Source organism: Rissa tridactyla, chromosome 6, assembly GCF_028500815.1.
Source record: "Rissa tridactyla isolate bRisTri1 chromosome 6, bRisTri1.patW.cur.20221130, whole genome shotgun sequence".
NCBI lineage: Eukaryota > Metazoa > Chordata > Aves > Charadriiformes > Laridae > Rissa > Rissa tridactyla.
The window spans coordinates 37,537,510-37,556,446 of record NC_071471.1 but is presented as its reverse complement, the minus strand read 5'-3'; the positions used below and the strand labels follow the sequence as shown (position 1 = coordinate 37,556,446).

Sequence of the window (18,937 nt, the reverse complement as noted above, 5' to 3'; positions counted from 1 at the left end):
GGACACTCTCATGAAAAATAACTCTCAAGCACACAGGAATGTTAGGAATTGTATTTTCCTTCCACATAATCTGCTCTTGGTTCAACACATCCCCACGGTACAGTCTTAATTAAGAGAGCAGCACAAAACAGTTCTGCAAACCCTCTGCACCAGAAACACTAAACAAAGAGACATCGCATTTTTCCAACCTTCCACTTAGTATCTTCACTTACTTTATCTTTTAATTCAATATTTTAATTTAATAAAAAAAAATGCAAGTTAACTATTTTCTTAAGAAACATTAAATTCCAGACTTCTGTGTTAATAATTGTAATATTATACAGGTAGTTCCAGAAAACTTAGACAAAGTTTTATTTAATTAATGAGGAAGGCCTAGCAAATTCCATTAAAAAAGAGTCCATGGGAAGTCCACAATGATAAAGTCTGCATGAAATTCTACAGCACTCAAAGATTGTATTTACCATTACAAGGACCTAAAAATTGTGCTGCATAGGTTGAAGATCAGATAGCACTAATGTTTATTTAAACTATATAGGCTTTACACAGAAATCAACCTTTAAGTACTGTTTCCTTTCTGCATTTTCCATGCAGAAATTAACTTAATTAAACATCACTGTGTTCCTCTTTTTTCTTGACATGAAACTCATGCGATTTTGAGTCTGAATTCTCATTTCAAGCGCAATCAGACATTTCCCTTCGTGCTAAGGTGACTTAGCATTCAGGATTTTGCTCAAAGTTAAGACTGTTAAGTTAGATCAACTATATATACCCAATAAAACCAACAAGTAAATCCTTTGCATGAAAACATGAAAGAAGGCCACACAAATTCTAGGTAATTTTATTTGAAGTTCACACAAGGAGAGATGGACAAAATTTGTCACAACAATTCACTTCCTTTGCTGTTGACTTAAAATGTGCAATGTATTAAAATAAGACTTAGTGAGTAATTAGGATCAGCAGGTCAACTACGCAGTATTTCATGAGAATAAAGTTGCTACTCATAAAATGAGTGCTCTTTTTCTTGCCACTCTCAGCAGCCTTGCTTGTTTTGCATATGGTTGCATGTTTAATTAGCAATCCTTCTGTAAGTGTCTGCAATTAGCACAATGATGATTAATAAAATAACTCCTTTAAAGCTCCATTTAGGCAGCAGAACTGCACAATCAGGTATAATTAATTCATCATTAATAAATCATGGTTGATTAACTAATCTGTTGATTACAAACACATTACTGCATAGTCTCCCACCTGAGCTCTGGTGATTTTTCTATCCTGAACAGAAATAAAGACTAAGTAGTAGTAAACCATAAAAAAATGCATTAAGCAGCAAAGATACTGGTTTGGTCAGGAAATTCAGATAGCAAGTATATTTCAAATTTACTGGGTTTTGTTCATTATTAGTCCCCTTGAGAAAAAAAAAAAATGTACTGTCTGTTTGTTAAATGTGAATGGGTGAACAGTAATTGCTTCTTAAGTTAATTTATATTCTGAAGGAAGCTGGTGTTTTTTTCCAAAACATCTCAAATTACGGACTGGGCTAGATTCACTCTTTGCATAAGCCTGTAGGAAGTAGCAAATGCAGGAAAACAAGATTGCAGCTTTGCTGCTCAAGAAGATCCAGGTCACTGGATCTTTTTTCTTGCTTTGTGAGAAGGCAAGGCCAAGGTGGCTGCTAAATATGCCACTGCAACATTGCTATGAAGCTGCCTCCATAGCCATGTCTTGCATCTGGTGATGAGTCCATATTTATAAACAACATTTCAGGTCCACAAACTTCAGCAAGATTGAATACGGAAGAAGAACATGCATTTCCTTTGGGAGATTCATTTTTCTTGTCACCTAGCTCTTGAGCTTTGTAGTGCATTTAAATTATATTTTTTATATGTTCCATGTAGCAGCAGGAGCTAGAAACTATTATTTCAAATGAATCCTAGGATTCTCACACTGGTACTTGCCTCCAGATACTCGGGCTTAAGTAAGATGGCAGTTACAAGCCATGATAAAATTCAAAATAACTGGAAATACGAGAACTTGGCACAACTAAATTCCTCATCATTTATAATGGGCTGACATCCAGCTGTGCCTACAGTATCAAAATGTCTTTGAGTCTAAAATACTTCATCCTGAAATTGCAAAGAAAAAGAACTAAAGCAAAGCTTAGGACAAAAGCAACTTGAAAGGGAAAACAAAGTTTCAAAGTTTTAGCTAGAGTAAATGAAACAGTTCAATATTGCTAATAAATCCAGGGAAAGACGAGAACACTAAAGGAAAAAGTGACAAAAGCTGAAGCAGTACACTTCATGAAGAAAATTTCAGGAGAAGCTTTTAATTCAGGAGCAGATCTTCAGTCTTTGAAAAGTAAATGACACTGCTGTAACCAAGAAAGTTTTCTTTCAGATTTTAACTAGTTTTACGTGCATCACTATGTCAATCTCTTAAGTCTTTCTTCTAAAACTTTAAATAAAAATATTGACTAAGCAGCAGTACTACAAGCCACTGCAACACCATTCATCTTTGAAAAATACCGTTCATAAAAGTGAATTGTAAAGCACATTTCTAAACCATCTATATTTTTTTTCATATTATAATTGAAGAAAATTTATGATCATATGAGCAACACTTCAATATATGGTGGAGAAAAGATTATTATTTTTTTAAAGGACTGTAGTCAGATTTCATGGAGAATGACTGAATATGGAAAAAGTTTGACTATTTTATCAATCAGAAAAATTTACAATTCAATCCAGGAAGCAGGAATGGCTTTTAACGTAGAATTTGGAAATATAGAAAAGAATAATTTAAAAGCAGAAAAACAAGATAGCTGTTCTTGGACAGTTTGAGGTCAGTGTACATATGAAGTGGCAAGATGAAAGTGAAGGAAACAATACCAAGGATCTTGAAGATTGGAAGTGAGCATTTTCAACCGATTTTTTAAAATGGACAATATGTAATCAAAGACTTGTGAAGACAGCGGTGATTCACTGCCTAGAGCTCTAATCAGCATAATATGAATAATCTGAAGGTGTGGGAGATGAAATTGTTAGCATCAATTTCTTCAGAGAGTCAGGTTTCCTTTTAATACAATAGCAATTTGCCCCGCAATGTCAACTCTTCCATCATTACGCAGTGAAATCTTCAACTCTCCTCCACGGCGGGAACATTGAAAAGCTAAATGGAAAAAAGAATCCACAATTAAAAAACTATTATCTGTCAGAAATTATTTAGAAATCCATGAAAACTCAGGGAAATGATGCCTCTGTCTCCAGCAAGCAAGCAGCACCAGGACAAGCACTGTACCAGGGACAGCCTGGATGAATTGTCTTTATGGATGAAGATCAGTTGAGGGTGTATCTCAGACTAGAACTTGTCTATTGAGTCTGACAAAGATGCTAGTTAATACAAGTGGTGAAGGATAGTTTGCTGTGATGTAGCCGACCAAGTTTCCTTTGTATGTCTAAAGAAGCCTTGAATTCTCCCATTCATGGGCTAGAGAGTTTCTGTAGGTAAGAAAGAAGAACATCGACTATTATCTGCATGAGAATAAAGAATCGCTTTACTGGTATTGAATATCTGAAGTAGATACTAGGTTTGAAGAATGTATTTAGCTAGTGGTAAATAAAACTCAGACAGTGGAAAAAGTCTACAAAGAAACATAGACGCTGCTTCCGTTGTCACAAACTGAGACCAAATTCTTACATAGACAGGAAAATATATTGATTTATGTAATCCTGAATATATCGTTTAATACAGCTGGACAAAGTTTAAGTAGAAATAGCCTTCCACTTGTAAATAATTACTAAACTAAACTTTTGCCTAATATGTTTAGTCATATACAAGTAGGATGATAATGCTCACTTAACATGTTGAGTCTGTAGACTTGTTTCGGTAGTCCAGTTTTAGTTGCAGGACTACTTGATCAGAAAATGATCTGGTTCAGATGGCATTTAGCAAAAGTTTGAGTTTCACGTAGTGTTGTTTTTGTAAAAGGCTGTAAATGGATGATGAGGCATTAATGTTCACAGTGTCCTTACTCAATGGATTTACAACTACTACAAAAGTTGTTCAAAGCCAAAGGGCATGTTTTTCCTCACAAACCCACAATTTGTAAATTGGGCAGAGATTGTATTCAGATCCCAACAGAGCATAGAATCTCTAAGAGATGGCACATATAATGGATGCTTTAAAACAATTTCTCAGCCACAGCTGACAAGAAACCTCTTCCTTATAACTGGATATTAGATTCTCAGACAAAGCAAACACTCCAAAGCAGTGGAAACAGGAGCTATAGAAAGAGTGATTTCGATACTTTCTGTTCTTTTCCATTTATGGAACTACCAGTTATTGTTTTTAACTCGTCAGAACAACATCAATCTATGGAGTACTGCCTTCAACTGGAATATTTTGCACACTTAAAGATCCAGAACATGCTAAAGTTGATCAATTACTATTGCCAAGTGGTTGGGTTTGTTTGGGTTTGGTTTTTTTCTTTTTTTAAATGTGGAACCAGTGCTGTCTGTTTCATGGCAAGATTAATGAGACTGTTTTGGTACTGGTCCATTTTATTTTATTTTTAGGAAACCTCCAAAGTAGAAGAAAAGAAGAAAAAAAAAAAAAAAACCAAACACAAAAGAAAATTTTACCCAAGCTTATATGAAAATAATACTTGATTCTTTCTTTCTCTCACATAGAAGCATTTTCATATTATGTCTGAAAGTAAACGGACCTGCATGGAACATTTCAATGACCAGAGGATTTCATTTAATAGCAATATCTCCAGAGACATTCAAGCATCTCTGATGTGCACTCGCCTTTCGGATCACAAAGTTGTTGCATGTCCATTCCATCTCTGTATTTACTAGGAATATCTCATACTACATATACATTTTATACCTTTTTGTATAAAAACAAATATGTACATTCTGATCTGTAGAAATAATACACAACAGCTGAATTCACAGTGCCCTGAATTCCTGTGACTAAACTGACACAGAGGAAAGTTTAGAGTAGGTACAAGGACTGTGAGACTGAGCATGCTGACATCACAGAACCATACACGCATTCACAAGGCAGCCAGTGGCCTTGCACTAATATTAATCTGCTGTTTTGAGGAGGTTCTTAGCAGGCCAGATGTATTTAAGTGATCACTGCTTATAGAATTTGCGGAGTAATGTATTTTCTTCATGACGTTGTAATGACATCAACTCAGGAACAAATGCCACTCTTGTAAAAATATTTTTTTTAGAAATCACTATTATTTTGGTTGAATTTCTAAACCCTATAAAAGGATTGATAAAAGAAACACTTGTTCCTTAGCTGAAGTGAAGTTAAGATTCCGATTTTTTTTTTTGTTCTACGAAAGAAGCTGGATAAATCTGGTAATTGATGGAGGGAAACACCTCGCCTTTGGCAGAAACGTTACACTTGTGTATAAATCTGATGTGGTCAATCTATATGTTGAGATTACCTGGGAACAAGGAAAGCTGCAATTACAACTCTGCAAAACTCTTCACTTCACGAGAATTCAAATTAGCAGAAACTTAAATACAAGTATATTTATTCTACCTGAATAAAGCAACTTCTTCACACACATACACACAAAAAAAAAAAAAGGCAAGTGAGGAGACTGAAAAGTTAGAAGATGGGACAGACTTTGTATTGAAAGAAATCCTGGCAAAATTTCTGAAAGTATGATCTTACAGTCATCAAAGCAAGGTTTGGGTTTTGGTTGGTTGGTTGGTGTCCTGTCCCCACCCCTGAGAAAACCCCCAAAACACAACACCTCAAATGCTATAAACCTGTTCTGTACTGGGAAGGAATCAGAGAAGTTAAAAGCAGTGACAAGAGCCAAAATGTCCCCACAAATTAATACAGTTGTCTGAAGTAAATAAGTACAGAAAGATTCTTCTGGCTTCACCTGAGATTAAGAATTGAGTTGGATAAAGCCCCTTCTCTTCACAATAATTTGGAAAGGCCTCTATAATCTTTGTGGTTATATTGAATTCCTTATGCACGCTTATAAATGTTATCTTAGAAATGTGAAAACTATGTGAAGGGCTGGATACAGAGACAGTTGCTAAAAATTGCATTCATTAGCAATTATGAAAGTCTATACATCTGATATGAGAGATTATATTTTTTTAAATATTGCAGAGACTCTTCAAACAAAAAAAAGGCAAAGACTCATACTGAACTCTGATTTAACACTCAGCTTAAATTCAAGGAAATTTACATAGTTTCAAGAAAGACCATAAAGTATTTCACCTTGTAAAAAGACTGGAAAATTCTCTTTGTAGTTGATGGGGGTGGTTACTGTTTGACAATTTGGTCTAATAAAAGTAGGAAGAGAACCCAAACACAGGAAATTATGTCTGATACTTCAGCAGAGATGCAGCTGACCTCCTAGAGGTCACAATACCCAGAGAGATCTGACAATGGATTTAATGTTCCTCATTTTTACATTATTTCATATCTGATCTATTTTGGAACTAACAGATCTTTCATTTTATGGAAGAAAAATCTTCCTTTATTCTTGCAATAAAAGGTATCGGATATTACAGAACCTACCGCAAAGGTTTCTAAAAAGTCAAAAGATGCTCTTATTTATTAATCTTTGGTGATATGGAATCTTCTTGATTGCCAGCCATCTTTTCTAAATAATCTCATTAGTAATAGAATTCGCCCCAGTACTACCTGATACCCCTCCATTACGTGCATGTAAGGAACAGCTATTTCTCATAAACATACATAGAGACGTCTGTTGATCAGACGTCAAATGAGCTTGTTCTCTTTAAACCTGTTTTGTATGATTTCTACCACAAAATAAGTTTTCATTTAAAAGTAAAACTGCAAATAAATTACAAACAAATAAAATTTGCCAATGCCCATGTATCTTGTCCCCATTCTCAATTTTTTTAACATCAGTCACATTCTTTCTGTTCTTGTAATGTAAGTGACTATTCTTTCCTATATTCTTTCTCGCTGCCATGTAAAAGATCATCATCCTAAGGAAAACTGATCTCCATATCTAAATACACAGATATAACAGAAACCAGAAAACCTGTACCATAAAGCACATTCTATAAGTAGAATCTAAACATTAAAATACATTATCTTCTTCTAATACATCTAGCTATACCAACACTAGTTATTCTAAACCCTAAGTTTCCTAAAGAAGATACTGAAGGGATTAATCTGGTGCAATTCTGAAGAAAATTCCAAAATCAGGCAGAAATCATATAACTTTTTTCAATCTCATCTTAATAGACACGAGTGGAAAGGAAAATACTGTCCAAATTCTACTGAAAAGTATGCATCATGAGTGAAAGAAAATATCAGTACCTTTTCACAATACCCAAAGAGCAAACCATTACGAGTAAGAAGTAAAGTAAAATTCCATCAAAACACAAAACCAACACCATCTGAAGTTCACCAAGCTTGAGTTATGATGAAAGGTCATGAGAACTAAATTCCAAAAGCTGAGATCAAAAACTAACTGCAGAGCATTACGATCCAGAAACCTGAGACTTCAAACTCCCTGCAGGCATGATGTGTCACGGTGGACAGGAAAGTAATTAATTTCTTAAAGATTACCTCACACGCAAAATATTACATAACATTCTATTAATATTGTGAAAATGTATAGGGAGTTATTGCTACAGCTTGGATTGTAATAATAACACAACTTTTTCTTTTTTAGCGAGCAGCTTTTACATAAATGGGCAGCCTTGCAAGAAAACAGTTTCTCTTACCAAGCATTTCTTTCTTCCCCAGCTGCTCTGACCAGTAGCTGCTTAAAACAGCATGGGCAGATCCTTAAAAGAAATTGGAGAACAAAGTACAGAATTAAATTATAATCACTACTTTATTGAGCAAGCACGTTCAAAATGTAAACGACATAAAAATATAAAATCAAGTGCCACACGTGTCTAGGGCAAAAATACCTAAGAGTTTACAAAGCAGACAGAACTAAAGTTTTAACATTTCATTTATATTTACAATAAAGCAGTATTACTTCATCATCCTCTGGCTTCAACGGAAATTTTGTACAGGTGAGGGCTTCGTGATTAGACACAATTGGTAGGAATAACAAATAGTACCAACTAAAATACTTGAGCCAAAGTACTCATTTGCTCACCAAAAATGAAGTTTCCTAATAATCTCAAAACATTAAGTTCAAAATACCATTCATCTAAAGATGATGTTATTCAATGAAACATGAACAGCTACCCATCAAAAATCTGAACAGACTTTCGGATATTTTTTAAGAGTAAGGAACAAGTGGATAGAAGTCACTGTGTAAAACAAAAGCATTTCCTCTCCTAACAGTTATCACAGCAAAATCTGTTTTTTTCAGTGTTGAATGCTGGTAGGTATCTGGATGTAACTCAAGGAGATCTTTCAGGTCTCACCACAGCTTCTGAAAGCTAAAAGAACAATTTCTTGTTTCCTGGCTGGCAGATGGCTTAAAAACTTAGGATGATTTCTCAGATTCATAGCTAGAAACGCTGCTTCAGTCTACATTAGCAGCTAGGGGCAAAGACACTCTGCTGGAAACCCTACAGTAAAGTAACTACAATTATCAGGGCTCAAGGACACCAGGGCATCTAGCATTATTAAGAAATCATTACAAAAGAAATATAATAGCAAGCTATCACACTGTTGGAAGTATACTTCAGCAATCCAATAAAAAGATTTATTTCTACAAAAGAAAGGAAACAAAGATGGAAGACAAGCAACAGTAAGCTAGAACAAGCCTAGAAAAATCTCAGATATTCAGGAAACTTTTAGCTTTTCGTACATATCAATACTAGTCTTCCCAGAAATGTTAAGGAATGAGCTCTGGTATAGATATATCTACCAGACTCTGTCCCCGGCTTTATCAGGAAAGCAGGACTGAAAGCTTAAAAAATAACTGAAATACATGACTTTTATTTCTTTGTACACCTTTCTTTCTGCTAGGAGTGCTGAATAACTATCATTATTCCAAGACAGTTAGTTTTCTTTTTATTTAGCAAAACATTTAATGAGCATCTTTGACCAAATTCTCACCTGACTAACTGGTACGTAAGCAAGTAACATCATTGTGCAGCAATCATCACCACGCCTACTAAGAGGAACACCAAAGGAATGGGCAGAGAATTAGCCTTCCTGCCCCAAAATGTACAACTAGCTGAGTTCACATTATTCATAGGTCTGAGAATATCCTTAATAAGTACCATGAAACCAGAAGAGATCTCAGCTGAAGTGCAAAAAAACCCCACAGAACACCAACAGAAGTGGATATGAACTTCTACTGCAATACTCATGCAATACCAAACTAGTCTCTTGCTTTTCTCTAATTGGAATACTTCAGGGAAAAGATCTGCAAAAGACACACGAATATCAGGCCTGATGACAGCAAGAAGCTGTTTTTTTCTGAATGAGTTGGCTCCAGCCATGAAAGTTTTCAGTTTAATGAGCACACTCTCGCAGTCCATATAAAACAGTAATTCAGAAGAAAGATTCCAAAGTACAAAACCAGATTCGTGAAGTTTAGTAAGAAACTTTTAATTGAACTGAAACAAGAGTCACTTATCACACACATACCTGTAACAGGATCTTCCAGAATTCCATACCAAGGTGCAAAGTATCTGGAGTAAAAATCATGACCTTTATGTTTTCCACTGGAATTTCCCTTAAGAGTGAGTATGAGTCCTTTCACCTTTCCCGTCTTTTCAGCTGACAAAAAGCTCTGAGCACTCACTTGCAGTTTTTCCAACACAGACCTTGAATATAATTATAGATTTTTAATAGCCCATATTCTTCATTTTACATTAATTTAAGTATTGAAAAGAAACAGAAAACTACAAAATCATCTTCTTTACAATCCCGAAACAGCCATGGTAAAATGTTAGGAGGAGACAAGATTCCTAGCATCGTCCTCCCAATGTCATTTGACAGAAGACTAGCCTAAATTGAATACACTCCAAGTAAGCAGAGAAAAAAGTTCAAGCCACGCATTTCTTATTTATTTCTGAAAACAGAGCATCCTGGAATATTTGCTACCAAAATGCATGCTTCTGTTTCAAGATTTTAATCATTGAAAGAACTACTTCATCACTACAAAATGCAAAGAGTAAGCACTCCACCTTCTTTCAGAGCAAGCAAACAACTAACACCATTCAGATCTTCACTGGATTCTAAAGCCCTCTACAACAGTCTCAAGTCTGTGAAGTTGCAGATACCTCCCTACAAAGTAAAGTCTGAAAGAGTAAAAATAGTAAGTACTCAGATGAAAACACTTCTATCTCCCCACTAGCCCAGTCTTTAAACATTAGTTAGGCCAAACTTGAAGGAAAGTTGTATATAGTAATTTGGCCTGATTAAAAAATTTGTGTTTTGGCAATATATATCCAAATATTGGATATATCATACTTGACTTAACAATGAAACCCAGCTCTCTGAGATTAACAAATGCTTTGAAATAATTTGAATTAGAATTTCCTTGATAAAGCTACTTATGATGCTGTTAAATATGTGTAAGATTACAGTCAAATGGGAACAAGAATCCACGGCTTCTGTCAATGTGCCCTGTCTCACTCAAGCAGACCTCTACATCTATGCAACTATTAGTTCTTCATTTGAGAAGCAAAACTCCTAATTTCCTGCTAGGTTACTTTTTTTCTTTTACTTAGATGGATGGGGAAAATGCACCATCATTAAAACTGTTTCCTACACCCTCTTTTCTTGGAGACAGATTTCAGATTGATCTTATGCAGCTTTGCAGGTTCAATAAGCTCATCTGAGAAGATAAAATAACTCTTTAACACAGGAGTTTCAATTAGAGTTGTTAACCTCCATCTTTTTTAAAATAAGATAAAAGAGCACAGTATGTAAGGAATAGAGGCTAAACAAGCAGACTCAGTTTCTGCACACTTGATTTAAAAAAAAAAGTATTAGACACCTGTCATAAGCATCACTGAGGCGGACTAAGAGTTTCTTTGTGTCAGGAGAATAACGGAGATCTTGAACAATCATGTCACCAACAGCTGCCTGGTGGAAAAGATAAAGGACACAAAGAAAAACTCATCATTTGAATATGAAATATTATTTCCTTAACATTTTTGTTGAACAAATTCCCTGCTAGAACAGGACTTATACAAGGTCTTTCATGCAGCCCTCGAGTACATGCAATCAAGAAAAGTAAATCAAGAAAAGTGCATGAATGGACATGGGTAGGTGCTAAGAGCTCTGTATATGACAACTTGGAAAGAAATTCAGGGACCTAGAAGAAGAGGGCAAGGACACTAGATTGCCCTCACATGCATGCAATAGTCTAAAAATGCACTGAAATAAACACTGACACTCCAGTCAATAGTAGTGGGAGACAAAAGTTCAACTCCAGCATTGTGGAGAATTCCATTTCCTGAACTGCATGACTCAGACCTCTAAAGTTTAGTGTTTCAAGTTCAGGAGTAGATCAAGCAATGCCATGTTGCCGCTTTTCAGCCATTTTAATATATAAAAATAAGTATAGCTATTATAAATGTGGTTCTAAGACCACATATAGATTCTTTTTTTACCTTTATTAATTCTTCTACTTCTTTAAGTACCTGAAAAAAAACAAAACACAAAACCACACTGTAAAAAATAGAACATATACATGTACTTATCTATCCAACTATAGATAGATAGATACACATACAAACATAAAGACACAGCTTCCTTGGAAGCCTTTAATGAATAAAATTTTGACTGACCTGGGGGTACGTTATGTAAAGTGGCAAATCCAGGACAATATGATCTTCCACTTGTCTGGCTTTTAATTCCCCACTCAGCGTCACAAATGTGAGAACTGAATTTGTATTTTCTAGAGAGAGAACACTGCAATGTTATCAAACATAAGAATTTGAGCCTAAATTATCATAGCTCTTAGAGTAGCTCAGTATATGCAGAAAAAGTCAGTTATGCAGCTGAAGTATAATAACTACAGTAAATCTGTATTCTAAGATATATTTCGCAACTCACTCAATAAATAATATGCTGAGGCTAATAAACACAGTAATTGCCAGTGAATCTTTCCTGCACATTCCTAGAACGAATGGGAATTTCCTTTTAACAGAAAGAGCAATATTCCCTATTTGTCAAATTCTACTGTACCTCTCCCAGATGACATTTGCATATTTAGCACTTTTCTTAAACAAGAGTAATAGTAGGGCATCAGAATCCAAGTGTAGGCATCAGGCTACAACCTTGTAATTACAGAGCAGTTGTAAAAGATACCTAAGGTATCTCCATATGTGTTCTCTAACTGTTCTGAATATTGAATTGTCTTTGTTGTAGAAAATAGAGATCTTCTCAATTACAAGTAAATTTCCTAAAAATTATATAGTAATAAATAGCTTGTAAAGGTACTTTGTACATGAAACAACACGGCAGCTGATGCAAGCGTAGCATGACCACAGAGAGGAACTTCATTGGCTGGGGTGAACCATCTGAGTCCAAAGCAGGAACCTTAAAAATAAAGTTTATTAATGTTACAAAGTGGAAGAAGTCTATTTTTTCAATTTATCTCAAAACTTTATGCAGAGCGATGACATTTCAGTTAATCAAAATGCATGTTATAATCAGTGTTGGTCTTAAACACACTTTTAGGAACCTATTTTGTACTGATTTTTGGAATAGCTGTTGTTTTTGAGACAGGTCAACAACAAGAGTCTACTACTAACAGAGGAAAGCCACTGTTAAAAAAGCAAAGGAGCTGCAGAGTAGAAATGCCTGGTGGCCTGGGAACTAGGCCTGTAAAGCAGAAGCAGCCTTGTGAAGCGTAGCTGGCAGCTTTGAAGTGCTGCTGGGTAGCTAGAAACCGGAAACATGCCGAGATATTGTTAGAAGAACAAAACCAACAAACTCTACCAGCAACTTATCACCTGAAAAGGTGAAAAAAAGTCTGGAAAAGGGGGAAAACATCTTGACAAAGTAAGAACCAGTAACTTCCACTGGCTGTTCTAACTGAAAGAACTGTAACAGTCTGCGAAAATAAAAATTGGTCTGGGAAAACCAGAAAACATCACCATCTATAGGCTGTTCCAGGTGAAAAATAGAAATTAACAGCATCTACTGGCTTCTTGAAGTGGTGGTGTCCTACATTCTCTTGTGCGTCTATGACATAAACATTATTTAATTTTTACTTAAAATGGAGCTTCTCTCTTCGAGAACTTTCTGTGCTGCATATATTTCTCCCTTTCCCTAACAGCTCTGCAGAAACCTTCTACAAGATCATGGACCCTTGCCGGGGACACATGGCTAACTCCAAACTCTGACACAGATCACCTTTGAAGTGAGACTCTGTTATTTTACTGGTCCCCCTCTGGGCCCACTTCTGGGCTCAGTTTGGTTTGTCCTCCCATTTCTGGGATGGCTGGGTCCCCTTCTGGAATCTGTTTGTCCTCCCCACTGGAATCTATTTAATGTCTTGGTACCACATATATACATGTAAGTAGTCTATCATAAGTATATCTACTGTTATATTATTGGCAAGTTTGATTACTGACTAGCAATAAGTTTGTAGTAACCTGTAATATTATATATATACTTCTTGCTGCTACTATTGGTTCTTGCTATCCTATTGGTCACTGATAATAATTTGTAATAGCTTGAGAGAAAGATATATATTCACTTTATTAATCATAGGCATACTTGCTAGTGGTGATTTTTGTGGTATTTGTGGTAATCTACAGAATTTAGAAGATAAAGCTTCCATGTCCTTGTGTATTACAGAATCCTGCAAAATCCCAGTCATGATCTCTATACACCTGCAGTTTGGGTGAGCCTTCAGGGGTTAAAGATAGTTTTGTTGGTATAATGGAATCTGTATCAGAGCTAGGTCAATTATGAATTATTTTGCTTAAGCCATCAGTGAAGTCTGGTAAAAGCCTCTAACGTACACTAACACTTTGTTTCACTAGAAATCATATTTCCATTTGTTGTTTAAAAAAATTGGAACCCAAGTGCACTATATGTGGTTCTGCAGAGCTCTTGCACCATGACATTTAAGATAATGCTTATGAAAATATATTTCAAGTGAATAATTACCATACAAACATAACTAAAAGGTGCAAAAGAAATGAACAATATTTAAAAAACAAACAAACAAACAAGTCTTGTCATTTCCCCTGCAAAAAATTGGTGCATTAAAGTCAGAGTGCCCTATCTAATGAAAATAAATACAATCCCAAAAAAAACATAGTGGATGAAACTAATGGACAAGGCAGAGAAGTGCTCCGAGACAGGGCAGACATAGAACCCAGCTGTGAGCCTGCCCTGCGGTGTTAAATGCACTCTCCCAAGTGGAAACTGTGGCTGAAAGCAGGAGGAAACAGTCAGCCATGACTGACCAGAGACAGACAAATTCTGTGACCCACAACACCTGCCTGCATGCTTGAGACATACAGCTGTACTCAGACTGAGAAGGCATTTTGTACTCTCATAAATCAATGTATCCCTAAAATAATGTATATTTTTAAAAATTAAAATTAAATGAAAGGCACTGATCACAAACTCATACTCATGCAGAAACATTTGTCCAGGAGCCCTTATCACAACAATTTATGTTTCAGAAGCAGATGATAGTCTCATAAATGACATTCTGATGTTCCTGGTCTCCTTTCGCTCCCACCACCCCCCAGTACACACATTAACACGTGTAGCTCAGTGACTACATTCCTTTGAAAAAACTGTGCACCTCTTCTGCAGCTGTGTGGGTCTGATGTCACAAACTACAGTCCCATTAATATCAAAAGAACCTTAATGAGACAGAAGGTGGCATTTTATGTACTGTCAGATACGGATGACTTGAAAAGAAATAAATGTATTACACATATTGGCAAGGTGTTAACATGAAAAATGTTAACATGAAAAATGAAAAGTATTATCACTTCTTGATTCAAGCAATTAGTGTAACCCTAAAACAAATTCCAACTTATTAACAATAGGAGTAAGTGATGATAGTTATTGCTTTAAGAAAATCCTCTTAATTAAAGAGACTGTACAAAATCCCACACCCTGAACAAACAATCAAATGATAAAGAACAGTTTCTTTGCATACTGTTCTAGGGCCTCTTTTAGACAGCCAACAACCCCAAAGCTGTTCATCTCTCTCTTCCACTATGTTGTATGAAAGCAAGGACACGCCAACATGATACCTTAACCTGGAATCTAACTCCAGGCTACTGGTGTTCCAGCCCTTTGGCTCATGCCATCACACAACTGCAAAGTGAGCAGATCCGGCAAACTGATTCAGCTGAAAACTAATCCACAAAGCAAATTCGACAGGACTCTGCCTGACATTTTCTATTTTGTCTAGTGTATCTCCATTTCTCCTACCATCGTATATATGTGGCCTACCAAAGAACACTAGTGAAGTCCCTTCATTCAAACCAATCAAATGAGCAGCCTAATGCCTTTGCTTTGAGCAACTTCGGATTTCCCAATTTTATTGGAAACCTGTGTTTTCCAGTATTTACTCCACAGACAGCTTATGAGACTTTGTGACAAACCCAAATAATAGCTAACAGTTACCCCAGTGATGATTTCCTGAAGAGCCAAGTCAGATTCTACTCACTTTGCCATCTTGTGCATATAGAATAAGCGCGTTCCATCTCTATTCTTCTGCTTGTATAATAAGAAATTATCTCAGGAGATTATTAGTAGTAACGGAAGTATTAATTGAAGGACCTTTGCACAGCTTTTTTAGGAGATTTTCTACATACAAGTTGCTGATTTAGTAAAAGACACTAAAACAAATGGTCTAATTTATGAATAAATGTTTGTATATTATAAAATGAATCTGATATGCAGCACAAATGCTTTAAAGAATCCATGTGCAAAAGGCTCATTATTATTATCTTAAGTAAGATCATAACTCCAAGATTTTGCTTTGGCTGTCTTAGCACTGTTCCTTATAAATGCACCCACAATGCCTTCCTATTCCCATGTAAGAGATTTTGGTGGGTAAACAGAACCGCTTACTTTTGGTAAAGTCATCTTCAGGGTGCAGTTTTCTGATGAAAGCAGTTTCTGAAAGGTTCATTTCTGTTGCAATTTTTTGGTGCAAATCTTCATCCAAGTCCTAATGATGAAACAACAAATCCAATTAAAAGCAGGCCAAACACCACAGAATCAAATTTCTGTCAAATAAATACAGTCATTTGCTATTATAATAAAACACGGGTTCATTTTTAGTTCAAAATACTTTCTGAGAGTAAAAAAACTGTAAGCATAAAATGTGATATCTAGTTCATCACAATCACTGTGATACATGGGCATTTCTAGTATTTGTCCTATTAGTTTAGAAATTCTTGGAATACAAGGAAAATAAAATCACCAACAAAATTAAATTCAGTCTTTCCACAAACACATATCTTTTTTTAAAGTCATTATTAAAGTCACACTGAGAAGTCATTATCAACATGATCTAAAAATAACGACAACTCTCGTTATAACTCTGAAAAATCCATGCCAGCAAGAAGCTGAGAGGAGATAAACTGAAAAAGCTGGAGCTTTTCATTCAGCTCAACTGCCTGCAGATTTAAACCAGTGAACATTGACCCCAGGATACAGGAGTTGTAGCGATGGTGTAAAATTCTACTTTACCCTTGTTCCATTGCTCTCTCCCACAATTACGCTGACTGGCCAGGTTTGAGAATCTGGTCTTTAAAATACTCAAATGCAAACGAAGCAAAGTACTGAGTGGACCTGGTCAGGTTCAACCTCTGATAGATAAAAATTTGCCCTGCTAACTTTACTTATTTCCCTTAATAACTATAATCCTTTTCAGACAACGATCCCATACTACAGATATGAAACAATTACTGATGTGTATCATAGACCTGTACTTGCACAGTGAATTCTATACAATGGAACAACATTCTAACATTCTACAGTGACAAGCGCTTCTCCTTTATTCCAGGGAAATAGTTCTGACTGTCAATTACTCTAAAAATACTAAACCAGAATAAAGACAAACCAATAGGTTATTAAAAATAATAGAACTTTATTGAAATACTGCCATCCTGTGGCACTTCTGAAACAGAAAGGGCTTGTTTTGCCATTCTTGCATTACTCCCAACGGTTTTTGTAAAGCATCTGCTGAGACTCTGAAGGGAAGAGAGAACAGAAATACTGCTACTAGCTGCACCATACTTTCCTGGATCTTAGAGTAAAATTATGCATTAGAATCTCTGCTTTAACTGGATCTCCACTTTGACACTAAAGCTTCTCGTCCCAGGTACTGCAGAAAAAACTAAAATCTCAGCACTCCAAAGGCAACGTGCAAGTAAGTTGCCCTCAGAATACATTAATGCAATAAAGTAAAACTAATATAAAAATGCGGTTAGAAGCTTATAGCTTTAAAGTAAGTTTGTTCTGAGAGGGAGTATTTAGATTTTAGGGGCCAAAAATACCTCTGAAGTGAGATGTTCTCAATCATACTCAGTTGATCAGCTATACTGTATGAGACTTGGATAGGCTTAGGAACATTTAGAAAGCATTCATATTGTCAGTACAAGCTATCGCCATTGACCACTCTACGTATATTTTCATACTTAAAATTTTCATCAATTGTTACTATACAAATAATATAAGACCTATAAATTTCTAATAGACTTTAGTTTTTGGTAGAAATTGTCAACAATGTACTAAATAGTACCAACTGTTCATAACACCTTGATGAGGAGGATGACTACTGTCAATTGCACTAAAACTACCGTGCAACTTCGAAGGAAAACTGGCTGTTTAAGCTTGGCAAAAGCTGAACCTGACACACTAAAACTGAAATACTCAGACACAAGTCTATACTCCTCCTCTTTCCTTCCATAGAAAAAAAAAAAGGGGGAGGGGTGTACCACAAAAAACCCACACCAAAACTGACACTTTAACATGTCATTCAAAAACTACTGAGTACTGATTCTATGTTATTGCATTTCCTTTCAGAGGCTTCATTCTGAATCCATTGGCTTAAGAAATTAAGCCATTTCTTTTTGACTTAACTCAAAATAAACCCACTATATTCCTTTAAAAAATGAAAATAAAAAAACACACAAAAAATACAAAGCGTGTCTTGTATTCTGATGGAAAAAGCATACACCTATGCTAATTTCTCTGTATTCTGGAGCATCAGCAAACAACGCCTGCAAGCAGAATTCCCAAGGAAAGGAAGCAAAGTCTAATGCAGTGCTGAGTGCTCAGATCAAGTACAGAATGGTAAATGCCATCGCAGTCCCTGTTAAAATGGCTGGGTTTTAACTTACATTTTCAAGCAGACAAACTGCCGCAGGATTTCCAGAAAATGGCCGGTTTGTAAAGGCATCAACCGTAAAAATCGGAACTTGCATTGTCGTTTGTGCCTGTTTAGTCTTGAACTGTTTTCTGCAAGGCACTTTCTAACCTGTTTTATCCCCAAACGACAGCAGAACCCCAGGTTAATGTTTCCCTAACGGCAGGAGGAGCCATCGGCCCCCCCATCCCGTCACTTTCGAGGACGTGCAAGGACTCGAGCCCGCTTCCACGCCCCCAGCACCCAGCCTGTTTAGAATTATTTTAACCCCCTTCTTGAATCGCTTCTACCGGCTCCAGGACGCTGTGGAGGCCCTTCCACCACAGCGCCCGGCCCATTTTGTCTGAAGGCAGGAGCTGTGCAAGGCCTGTCCCCATCCCCGGCCTGCCGCGGGTTTCCCACAGCAGCGGAGCCGCGGAGAGGCGGGCAGCCACTGCGTGCGCCCACAGCGGACAAAACCCCCCATCCTTCCTCCCTTCTAAGCCGAGGCAGCCAGACAACGACACAGACTCGAGGGCACGATCAGCCTACATAAGGCAATGCCGGGCAGCCGTTAACGACCGACCTCCACGCCCGCTTGGCGCCAAGCAAAGGCAGGCCCAGTACACATGCGCCCCGCTCCCT

At 36.5% G+C, this 18,937-nt stretch overlaps 1 protein-coding gene across 2 annotated transcripts; it reads right to left on the bottom strand.

Moving 5' to 3' along the window:
* Positions 1–311: 311 nt before the first annotated feature.
* PBLD (phenazine biosynthesis like protein domain containing) lies at positions 312–18,931 on the bottom strand. 2 transcript variants are annotated; one of them, XM_054204631.1, is made up of 10 exons: positions 18,879–18,931; positions 18,288–18,424; positions 16,009–16,108; positions 12,394–12,492; positions 11,739–11,848; positions 11,562–11,591; positions 10,943–11,031; positions 9,586–9,764; positions 7,749–7,811; positions 312–3,168 (listed from the first exon to the last, which is right to left on the bottom strand). In XM_054204631.1, exons 2-10 carry the CDS (start codon positions 18,369–18,371, stop codon positions 3,056–3,058), a joined length of 867 nt encoding a protein of 288 aa, XP_054060606.1. In that variant the 5' UTR covers positions 18,372–18,424; positions 18,879–18,931; the 3' UTR covers positions 312–3,055. The 2 variants fall into 2 exon arrangements, with proteins under 2 accessions (XP_054060606.1, XP_054060605.1); XM_054204630.1 differs by lacking the exon at positions 18,879–18,931 and having other exon boundaries at positions 18,288–18,732.
* Positions 18,932–18,937: the final 6 nt, after the last annotated feature.

Bases quoted from the DNA above. Each gene is read 5' to 3' on its own strand.
- PBLD (XM_054204631.1), bottom strand. From the start codon at position 18,371: ATGCAAGTTCCGATTTTTACGGTTGATGCCTTTACAAACCGGCCATTT. The intron at 12,493-16,008 runs GTAAGCGGTTCT...TTTATTTTTAAG, and splicing joins TGAAGATGACTTTACCAAAA to GTTCCTGCTTTGGACTCAGA. The intron at 7,812-9,585 runs GTATGTGTGTGA...ATTTCTTTTAAG, and splicing joins TCTGGAAGATCCTGTTACAG to GATCTGCCCATGCTGTTTTA.